The 12,190-nt window shown below is 37.3% G+C and overlaps 1 protein-coding gene across 2 annotated transcripts in view; it reads right to left on the bottom strand.

The window, feature by feature from the left end:
- Positions 1-12,190, bottom strand: part of TTC17 (tetratricopeptide repeat domain 17) — a 137,861-nt gene that overhangs the window by 34,028 nt on the left and 91,643 nt on the right. For both annotated transcript variants that reach the window (XM_054441666.2, XM_054441668.2), the window contains 2 exons: positions 10,390-10,549; positions 9,370-9,453 (listed from right to left, as the gene is read on the bottom strand). In XM_054441666.2, coding sequence (XP_054297641.1) covers positions 9,370-9,453; positions 10,390-10,549 — 244 coding nt within the window. The remainder of the gene's footprint in view (positions 1-9,369; positions 9,454-10,389; positions 10,550-12,190) is intronic.

Here is a 12,190-nt window from a genome sequence, read left to right on the forward strand (position 1 = left end):
GTTAGGCAGAAAAAGATAACTGAAATAGTATTTGGTATTTAAACAGAGCACTGCCATGATAGAAACTTAAGACATGTAGCACTAGTTTGGGGACTGGGTTATAGACATTTGGTGGAAGAGCAGCAAAGAGACTACTAATGGAGGCTGGAAAACCACTGAGGAAATTGGTATTTCAGGCTGGACAGAAGCCATGTAATCTACTGACAAAACAAGTGAGACTGTATCTTGGAAGACAGAAAAAGTACCTAGTGAAGTTATAAATCTGGCTAAGGTTTCCAGGAAAAATGCTGAAAGTGATAAGCAATTTTTCAAAAAACACCTGTAGAAAGGTATTAAAAGAGAGAAGAACTAAACAAGGAACTGCTCAGTTTCCAGCAGAATTTAGAGGAAAATACTTTCAATCTGGGACTTGCAGGGTTACAAAACAAAACTTTCTCGTTACCAGCTTCTCCAGCAAAAGGTTCTAAAGTTTAAAAAAAAAAATCCAGGGTGTTAATTGTAAGACTATGGCCTGAGGATCAAGATAAAATAAAGCACATGCAATACAACCTTGTTATTACTACAGATGCTCCCTGACTTACAATGGGGTTATGTCTTGATAAACCCATCATAAGCTGAAAATATTAAGTTGAACAGTATACCTAACCTACCATACATCATAGCTTAACCTGTCATTGCTTAAACGTGCTCAGAACACTTGCATTATGTTATAGTTGAACAAAATAATCTAACACAAAGCCTATTTTATAATGAAGTGCTGAATATCTCATGCTTTACTGAATACTGTACTGAATGTAAAAAATAGAATGGTTGTATGGGTACTTGAAGTATGGTTGCTACTGAATGAATATAGCTTTCATACCATCCTAAAGTAAAAGAATTCTAAGTTGAACCATCATAAGTGGGCGACCACCTGTACTTCAGAAAGATTTAAGCCAGTGCCTAGCTGATGCTCTCAGTTAGACAAAAGACATATAAGACTCTAAAGGGTATCATTCCCTGATTGACATTCAAAGTACATAGAGGACTCCTTGAAGAAATTTGTGGGTGTGGCTTCTCTCTGGTAGAGTGAGTGGTTTATAATTTCAAAGTCCACAAAGCTTTTTAAAGAAGTTGTGCCAGTGTGGATAACTGTGCCAGTTGGGACAGAGCCTAGAAGCAGGCTGAGAAAGCTATTCAGCTACAAAAACAGGACATTTCTCATGGAAAAGGAAAGAGCTCAAAGGAAAAAGTCAAGAACTGAGAAACAGAAAAGGGAGCCAACTTCAGAGAACCAAAATAGACTAATCAAATGTTCCCTACCCCTGGAATTGGGGGAATTGGTGACATATAGGCAGATGGATTTCACAACTGCCATGGGATTGCTACACGCCTTCAATTTCCTCTCTTGTAAACTTAGTCAATTGATGTGACATTGTATCCTTGCCGTAACAATGTAGGTTGTATGTGCGGGGGTGGATAAGACCAGTAACTGTTTTTTAATTCATAGGTTTACAGGTGAAGAGAAGCTGTATCTGAGGAGTCTCTTCCATACACAGGAATCCTCTCTTATCTGAGGGGAATATGTTCCAAGACTCCCAGTGTATGCCTGAAACTGTGGATAGTACCGAACCTTATACCAACTATTCGAACCTTATACAAACTATTATTTTTTCCTATATACAAACCTATGACAAAGTTTAATTTATAAATTAGACACAGTAAGAGATTAATAATAATAAAACAGAACAATTACAATAATATACTGTAATAGAAGTTGTGTGGATGTGGTGTGCATCTTTCTCTACCTCAAAATGTCTTATTATACTGTACTCATCTATTTTTGAACCTCAGTTGACTGTGGGTAACTGAAAACTGTGGAAAGCGAAACCATAGTTGAGGGGGAACTACTGTACACAAGTAGACTCTGAGCCTGATGCCATAATTGGATGGGACTGTGGGGTTCTTGGGGTGGGTGTCATTTTGCATGCAGGAGGAATTTAAGCAATTTGAGCCAGTAGGAAGACTCAGGCAAATGAGAGATGCCCTAAAATTCTATCTGCCCTCCTCTTCACCCATGTCTTATCAAGAAGTGAAGTCCTATCTGTTTCCTTGAATCTCAGCTGGCTTTGTGATGGCTGGCTCTGACCAACAAGAATGCAGTTGAAATGATGCTCTATGAGTTTCTAGGCTTTGAGAAGCCGGGCAGATTCTGTTTTTTTACCCTTCTGAAGCCCTGACCCGTCACGTGCTTATTACTGTGCCAGAGAGACCAGGTGGAGCTGGAGAGACCAGATGGACTTGGAGGGATCACGTGGTACTTAAGAGACCATGTAGAGATGGAGCCTCGACAGCTCCCACTCTTCCAGGCTTCCCCAGAGGCACCAAACATGAGAGTCAACAGCTCTTGGGTGTGTAGCCCCAGCAACATAAGTGGCTTCAGGTGAGATCAGCAGAAGAAGTGCCTGGCTGAGCCCAGCCCAGACAGCAGAATTACAAATAAATAAATGGTTGTTAAGTTCTGTAATAGTAAACAGCCATTTGTTTGTTTGTAACAATAGGTAACTGATACAGAAATAATATTTTTCCTCCTGGCTCTTAAACTTTTAATTTTCCTAGGTGTGCTTTTCATTGCACCTATTCTGCTTGGGGTCTGCTGAGCTTCTAGAATCTGTAGGCTACCTTTCATCCATTTTGGAACATTCTAGCCCATTTCTTCAAATATCACTTCTGCTCGATTCTGTTACTTCTCTATCTCCCAGACCCTAATTATATGTATGTTAGATCTTTGGAGTTTTTCCATCACGTTTCTTATGCTCTTATCAATCCCCACACTCCCTTATTTTCTCTGTGGTTGTGTCTGTATATTTTTCTAGTTCACCAATTCTGGGCTGTGCTCTGTTCAATCTGTTATTAAACCCATTCAATGAGTTTTCATTACTGTATTTTTAAGTTATAGAATGCTTATCTGATTTTTAAAGTAGTTTTTAGTTCTCTGGTGAAAAGGTACTTTTTTCATCTACTTTCTTCATCTTTTCCCTTATTTTTGTGAATATATTAATTGTAGTTATCTTAAAGTCCTTGTCTACTGAGTATAATATCTCTATTATCTGTAAAGCTACTCCTATTGTCTGCACTTTGCCTTATTATCAACCATACATTCTTGCTTCTTTGCATATCTAGTATTTTTTTCTAAAAATTGTATTCTGGTCTTTCTGTATAAAAGAACCACAGCGGCTCCAGATATTATACTTCATCAGGGCAGTTTTTCCCTTCATTCTATTAGGCAAAGAAGTCGTAAGACTATCAACTCATTCCTGCCCGATAATGTTAGGTTGGGGCATATAGTTTGGCAAGACTCAATTTGTCTGGGTCATTCCTGTTCCTCTGCTGTGGCACTCTCCAGGAATTCTGATTAGGAACTAATCTAGACCTAATGCTAGATAAGGAACTAATCTAGATGTAATCAGAATCCCCAGAGTGCCACAACTGAGGAACAGGAATGACCTCAGGTGTCTAGTAGGTAGGTGTTTGTCTCCTCAGCCCAAAAGACTTTTTCCTGTTAGAGATCCCCAGCTCACTTCAGTCTCCCATCGAAGTAGTATTAAGATGAAAGTCCTGAGGGGAAAAAGCCCTATGCTTATGGCTGGCTCTGTTACCCAGCATCTCCTTATTTCCTAAGCAGTGCGAGATGGAGAGATTTCACTCTACCTTTCCTAAGTTTTGAGCCTAATCCCCCAGACTCCTGTGTGGCCTTAGTTCTAATCAAAATGCTCCTTGGAAAAAAAACTGGTCATGTGTTTGATTTCCAATCTGTTAACTCCACTTTGAACAACTGCTAAAAGCTTTACTACTTTCTCTTTTTCCTCAGTAATGGCTTTCTCCCTAGGCTAAGGCCAGTTCTTAGCTCACACCCTGAATCAACAAGTGCTGGGGGCATAGGCAGGGAGACACAGCTGGCAATCACCAGCTCACTTTGGAAAGGTTCTTCTGTCACTAGCAATTTAGTTCTTTCGTATCTTGTTGCTTGCCTGGTTTTGTGATAGCTTTAAAAACATGATTTTAAAAGTTTATCTGGTTCATTAAAGTTACTGTGATGCACTGACCTGCCTTGATCTACTACATCCTAACTGGAATATTACTTTTACAGGTGTATTAACTTTTAATGTTATTTGACTAAATTCTTGTATTCTTTGTAGTTGCTTTTCCATGGATTCTTTTGGGTTTTCCAGACATATGATTTTATTAGATACAGTAGGCAGTCTGAATGCCTTTGTCTATATTAATACATTCAAACTCATGTTGAGTAGTAGTAGATAGAGTGGACATTCTTGTCTGGTTCTTGACTTCAGTGGAAAAGCATTTAGAAGGCGCCTAGTAAGGTCCTGGCTTTTCTGCTAAGTGATATATGTGTGTGTGTGTGTGTGTGTGTGTGTTATTGTGCTAAGAAAAGTATCAATTATTAGAGTTCTTAACCTAAGTTGGTACTGAATATATCCAATGTTTGCACAAGTCTGGATATGATTATATGATTTTTCCTCTCTATCAATATGAAGGATGATATTAATGGTTTCCAAATAGTAAATCAATTCAGTATTCCTAGAATAGCCTTTTAGTCACGATGTATTTTTCAAAATATGCTGTTAGATTATGTTTGCTACTATTTTACCACTTTTGAATTGTTAACAAGAGAAATAGGTTGGTAGTTTTATTTTTTGATGCCATTTTTTTCAGATTCGGGGAACAATGATATGTTTTCTTTGTAAAATACATTTTCTTTTTTTGATACTCTGAAATACAGCAGCATTGGAAATTTTTGGTCTTTAACGGTTTGTAAAAGTCCTCTGTGAAGTCATCTGGGTGGGCCTAGTGTGCTTTTTGGTTGGAGTTAACTATTTTTTCCATTTCTTCTATGGCAATCTTTCTGATTTAGATGCTGTTTCTACTGAGAAATAATATTTTTTAGAAAACTACAATGCAGCATTTTTTCTGCATTGTAGTTTTCTAAAAAATATTATTTCACCTAAGTTTTCAAACATATTTGAATAAATTATATGTTTTGGTCAAAGTAGTCTGATTCTCTAAGCTTCCTATTTTTGTGGTCATGTCCCCCTGCCTTTCGAATTTTATTTTGGCAATCTCCTTTTTCTTTATTAGGTTAGCTAATGATGTATCTATTTTATTGATATATACCTCAAACTAAACTTTTGGATTCACTGTTTCTACTGATTTTCTGTATAATTAATGCATCCTTTTTCTTTGTTAATTCTTTTGCTTTTAGTTTATTTTTTCATCCTGGTTTTGGGTGTTTAATTTATATCTTTTCTTCTTATTTTTCATTTTGATTGATACAGTACTTAATGCTATGAAAATTTCTCTGAAAACTGTTTTAGTCTGTTCTACAGACTGTTGTTTTCATGTATCTTCAAGAAATTCTAAATTTTTTATTTTCCCTTTGACTCAGTAGCTGTTTAAATGACATGTTTTAGACTTTCCAGGTAGGAGGGCTCTTATATTGTTATTATTATTATTATTATTTTTGCATTCTGGCCAGAAAATGCTACTTTTATTTTCTTCTTTGGAATTTGTTCACTGCTCTGATATAATTTTCACGAATGAATATTCTATGTTCAAATGATGAAAAGATGTATTTTCTATAATCAAAGTTCAGAGTTTGATATATCTAATAAGATCTACCTTACTGATTATGCTATTTAGGTCTTTTATATCCTTATTAATTTTTTGTCTGGTATTATGTGGTATATTTTAATCTGTTTCTCTGAATCTCCCTTAGTCTCTGCTTTATGACATTTGTTTCTGAGTTACTGGATACATAAATACTAATAATTATTACAAATTTATTGTAAACTGTAGTCTTTAGCATTTTAAAGTATATTTCTTTGTCATGTCAAGCTTTTTGATCTAAGTTTTTCCTTGTTAGGTATGGAGATCATAAACTTTGTTCTCTTATTTGTATTTGCCTTGTATGCTTTATCCATTCTTTTATTTTTACCTTAAATCTTGTTAAATTTTATTTGGATATTTCTTGAACACAGCATAATGTTTGGCTATGCTTTGTTAAACAATTTGAAAATCTTGTTCTTTTAATAGTTAAGGTAAGAACATTTGCAATTATGGATATAATTGTTTGTCCTTGGTCCCCTGAATTCATCTGTTTAATATGTGTACATGTGTATTCTTTTACTATACTGGCTATCTTATTTGCATACTGTCTTTTTTCAGCTTATCTTTTGGTATTTAGGAAGGCTTGTATTGTATCTATATAGTAAGGCCTTTATATAATACCATTACTCTCCCTTCCTTCATACTTTTTTTGGGCTATATTCTATTGGTCCCCTACTATGAACAGTATGGAAATTACCTGATAAACTTTTCTTACATTTCTACCTTTCCTCCCCACCAGCATTTAATTTGAAGTATCATTCTTTAATTCCCAACCAGTACCTATTAAGTAATCAGTGAGCTTATTTTACCTTTCATATATTCTCCTATTCTCTCACCATTTTTTGATAATTGTACTATACCTACATTTTCAGAGCTCAAACAATCCCCAACTTAGGATTTTTCAACTTTATGACAATGTGAAAGTAACAGGCATACAGTAGAAAGCAGTACAACACTCTTGTGAGCTGTAGCTGCCAGTCAGCCACATGATCACAGGGTAAACAGCTGATACTCTATAATATACTGTGCTGCCAGATGATTTTACCCAACTGTAGGCTAATATAAGTGTTCTGAACACATTTAAGAAAGGCTAGGCTAAGCTATAATGTTTGGTAGGTTAGGTGTACTAAATGCATTTCGACCTATGGTTATTTTCAACTTAACAATGGTTTATCAGGATGTAACTCCATGGTAAGCTGAGGAGCTTCCATAACATACGATACTGTCTTGCCTCTCTTAGAGCCATTATTCAGTCTTGGCTCTATAGACAAATATATAATGCTTGCTACTAGTCCCTTATACCAATGCTGCTCTGGTCATTTTGGCTGTCTGAAGCTTATCTCTAGACAGTCTTCTCAAGAAGGGGCTCATGGAAACAATATTTGTTACATGTTAATGGCAATTTGTCTGTGGACTCTATATTGATGGTCAGTTTGGTAGCACATAAAATCCATGGCTCCTCTTTTTTTATTCTTTAAGTATTCTAAATATGTTACTCCATTGTCTTCTGGAATCAAGAGTTGCTGTTGAAAAATCTGATTATATTTGCTTTCTTTCTTTCTTTCTCTCTCTCTCTCTTTTTTTTTCTTCCAAGATGGAGTAATTTTGCTTCAATAAGCACTGCTGTTGACTGTTCTGGATCAGTTTTCTATGACACACAGTGCACCCTTTTAACAAAATATATTTTACAGAAATAGAATAAGACTCAAATCTTATTTATTTGAATCTAGAGCTTAAAATATGTTCCTCTCTAACACGTTATCTTCAATTGTTCTTTAACTCTCTATTTTATTTTCGTCACTTGTCACTTCTGTCCTCTATGTCCCTTTCTGTGTTTGTGCTGTATTCCTCTTGCTGCTCCTTTCAATTTTGTCATCAGTTCTGTGACAAAATTTTTCTACTACTGACCTGTTTGGCCTGGCACTCAAGTTTAATATATCTCAGTTTTCTATCTCCTGTTTTTATATCCATTGCTAATCTTTCTCCTGTGTTTTTATATTTTTGCTTTGTGATCTTTATTTATGTAGGCTAATTTTTTTTTTTTTTTTTTTTTTTTGAGACAGGGTCTCACTCTGTTGCCCAGGCTGGAGTGCGGTGGCATGATCATGGCTTACTGCAACCTCAACTTCCTGGGCTCAAGCGATCCTCCCACCTCAATCTCTCAAGTAGCTGAGACTACAGATGTGTGTGAGCATTTTAATTTTTTTGTAGAGACAGGGTCTCGCTATGTTGCCCAGGCTGGCTCAAACTCCTGGGCTCAAATGATCCTCCTGCCTTGTCCACCAAAGTGCTGGGATTACAGGCATGAGCCACTGTGCCTGGCCTAATATTTTAATCCATGGAGAAAAGTTCAGTCTGAATTATAATGTGTTCCATGACAATATTTTCCTGCTGTGTGTTCTTTAGTAAGTTTTGCTGCTTTTTCCTATGGTTTTCATTCATTCATTCATTCATTCATTCATTATTTATTGAGACGGAGTCTCACTCTGTCACCCAGGCTGGAGTGCAGTGGCACGATCTCGGCTCACTGCAACCTCCACCTCCTGGGTTAGCACTGATTCTCCTGCCTCACCCTCCCAAGTAGCTGGGATTACAGGCGCGTGCCACCACACCCGGCTGATTTTTGTATTTTTAGTAGAGATGGGGTTTCACCATGTTGGCCAGGCTGGTCTTGAACTCCTGTCCTCAAGTGATCCACCCGCCTTGGCCTTCCAAAGTGCTAGGATTACAGGTGTGAGCCACCAGGCCCGACCGGTTTTCTTTTATTTTTGTATCAGTGCTGTCTCTGCTCTGTTTTTATTACTCAGGATTTTCCTGGTTGGGCTACTTATAGAAAGTTCCTTCAGGTAGTAGAATTTTGCTGATGTTTTCTGAAATTGCTAACCCTGCCTGACTTCTGCTACAATTCATCCTGTATGGTTTCTGTGTGGATCATAACCACTTTTGGCAATCCTTACTTTTTTTTGAAGTCTGGGGATCATGTGTTTGCCCTAGTTTCATTATAATTGGAGTCTGCTGATGATTTTTCCATGTGCGATATCTGGAAGATGAAGGAAGTGGCTATCTCACAATGTCACATTCATACTTGAAGTTGGGTTGATTCTTTAAATGACTATGTTAAATTAGTTTTTAATATTATACAGTAATAAAGTAGAGAGATTCTTAGCCATAAAGTAATAAAATTACATTTAAAAACCCCTCCTCTTTACACAAATATCACACAGAGGAAGAAAAGGAGTCTTAGAACCTGTCAATGATATTTTCTGTAGGCTCTATGAAAATGCAATTTGGTAAATATTTTGTTTCATGATTTCAAGAGAAAAGACATTTCAAAGTGTGTTTCCCATCCATCATCCAAAATACCAAATATTCTTCACCATCAGAAGGATATCTGACTTATTTCATATACCTAGATTCCATGGTTTCCAATGCTACCACCTCTATACACACATACTGGGGTAAAGAAGAGAAAACTGACGAGGTAAGTTTCACCACAGAAAGCAGGCAGAGACACAGAAAAGAATATTACCCAAGTGACAGAAAAAGCGACTGAAACATTCTGAGGGGAGTTATTTCACATTATCCTTTTAGCCACCAAGTGCTAAGTAACTAACAGAAGAGGTTAGAGACACTTAGGAGCAAGTAACCTAGAAAAGAAGTTAGAAGGAGGGCAATTGTTTCCAGCTTTTCTGTGGGGTGACTTACCTTTTCCAAAACTTTGGCAATTCGGGTGCCAATCTGTTCAAGCGACTGTTGTGGATATTGGTCTTTACCGAGATTTTGTAATACCTGGAAGGAAGGAAGATGGTAGATTAGAAGAATGAAGATGACGCAGGATCTAGATAATACTGCTAATGCTGAGTTGGGCACTGTACCACAGAGGCAAACTGTTTTTCTGGGATACATGCTATGGTCCTATTGGTAAGGTAATCTATGGAAGACACATTTAAGGCTGTTTTATCATCCCCTCAGCTCTCCCACATGTAACAAAAATTACAGAATGTAAAACACATTCATTATAGCAACATTAGAACACAGAGTAAATGAAATAAACTATGTGTAATCTTGTCATTCAGACATGTAAAGACATATAGAGAGGTATTAACAACCACTTTTAATACCTTTATATGTCTTTCAGATATTTTTCTATGTACATTTTTTTCTCACAAAATATTGAATTACACTGTATACTGTTACCTATGTTTTCAAATTATATATTGTGAATATTTATTCAGGTCAATAAGAATATTTCTACATATTTTCTAATGGTGCCACTGTATACTATCTTACATCTATACCAAAATTTATTTAACCAATCCTCTACTGTTGGATACTTGTGACATGTTTTTCCAATTCTTCTAGGTATACGCTTTGCTAGGTATATATTGGGTCTGCCTTCCTTACCTTTCCTTCTTAAAAATGTCAACAGGAGAATTAACTGCCCCATACATTTTTCTCAAGAGTCGGTATTTGATGGCAAGGCAGAACTACCCCCCTTGAGGGGTAAATCAGAATTAAAATTCCATGGTCATAAAGAAAAAAAGAATAATAAGCTCAGTCCCAGGGCCTGAAAGAAATCAGGCTTGGCCCAAATCCACCTAGGTGATGCCTAACTGAAAAAAGCCCGTTTTTTTTTTTCAAAGGCCTGGTCACCTGGGCTTTCCACTATCAATGTGCATCCTAACCGTGAAGCTAAAAAACGCTTGAACAAAGCCGAGCACTCACCTCTGTTAACTGACTCTCCCCTGTGTAGTGCAGGCTGGCTCGGTTGGAAACCCCATGCAAGTGGTCCAGGGTATGCATACTCGTGGGGAGATTGCCATTGCAAAGAGGCTCCATTGCTGGCTGCTGTATAGGGGTGGCAAAATCTATGTGTTCTGTGATGCTGAAAAACGGAGATTACCACATTAGCTATGGGAAATTTTTGAGTAGGTGGGAAGAGAAGAGAGACAGCATTAACAATCAGCTCATCATAGCTTCAACATGCTATCCCGATTTTAAATGAGGTAAGTTTTCTTCTAGGATTTCTTCTTCCAAGATATAAGTGGTGATAAATACCCACAACTGGTTATATCTTTTAGTTTTCTTTTATGCACAGCAGCACATTCCTCCCCACAGAAGAAGTTACCTAAAGCTTAGACAGTAAATCTTATAGAGATACAGCCGTACATTGTATTTAGGTGTAAGACTAAGTACTTCCTTTCATTTTCCCACCATATACAAGCTAACTATTATAGATTATCGTATGCACTAATATGACAAATTGGCACTGCCATGTTTTACTTGCAGCTATTTAAAAAGTCTAACAATTATTAGGCAAACATTCACTCATTATTTATTTAGAGCCTATTACATGTCAGATACAAGGACTATAATAATGAGTAAAACAACATAGTTAGTCCCTGCTGTTATCATGTTCATTCTCTTGTGAGTGATTCATTTATTACACGTGATAAGTTATAAAAGATAAAATATGGTGCAATGACAGTACACTCCAGGAGGATATATGTTGCCTCTGTGGTGGAGGAGGGTAACTAGTGAAGGATTCTGTGGAGGTAAGATTAAGTTGAGGCCAGAAGGTTTAGTATGAATTAACCAGCTGAGAACCCACAGTGAGAACAATGCCACAGACAAAGGAGACACCACGTGTGACAGCCCTGGCAGGAGAGAGGGCAAAAGAGAGGATGAAAAAACAGGCAGGGAGCAGATCAAGAAAGGCTTTGTGGTCCACTTTAAATAGCAGTAAGAATTTCCTAGAGTGCTTTAAGAATGATTTGACTTACATTTGAAGAATTCTGAGTACTGTGGAGAGAATAGATTGAACAGAGGCAAGAGTGAACAGAGCAAGAGGACCAGCTAGGAAGTACTGGATGAACTGATGTAGGGATGGTTATGCTCTGGTTTGAGGAGGCAGCAATGGAGATGGAGAAAAGTAGGTGGTTTTGAAAAATACTCAGGGAGTAAAAGTGCTAAGAATTGGTAACAGGCTGAATTTGAAAAGCAAGGGAGGAAAATCGTTAAGGATAACTCCCAGGTTTTTGGCCTAAACATTGCTGGAGCTATTTACTAAAAATAGGAAAAGAAAAAACAAACAAACAAAACAATAATTTTTTAATATGGAGAGTGGGCAAGAAAATGATGACTTTAGTTTTCCTGAGCATGGGGTGCCTGAGTGCGATATAGACAGGTCAGGGAGACAGACAAATGAGTTGAAGGCATTGTAAAAAGGTCTGGTCTGGAGATTCAAGTTTGGGAGCTGTTAGTACATCTTTGTGTTGATTGGAATTTTGGGAGTAGATCAGTCTGACTAGAAGTGATTACAAAATAAGAAGGCTTAGTGGTAAATCCTGGGGAACTCCCACACCTAAAGGGTAGAAAAGGGGCCAGCAAAAGAGAGTGAGTGTCCAGTGAGGAAAAAGCAGTTATCAGAGGCATCTACTATGTCTTGGTAGGTGTTTGCAAACCTGGATTTGCTCTGGCTCCCTTACAACTGCATGACATTCATGAGAAACCATGGGTTTTGTGC

The sequence above is a fragment of the Pongo pygmaeus genome, chromosome 9, assembly GCF_028885625.2.
Source record: "Pongo pygmaeus isolate AG05252 chromosome 9, NHGRI_mPonPyg2-v2.0_pri, whole genome shotgun sequence".
Taxonomy (NCBI): Eukaryota; Metazoa; Chordata; class Mammalia; order Primates; family Hominidae; genus Pongo; species Pongo pygmaeus.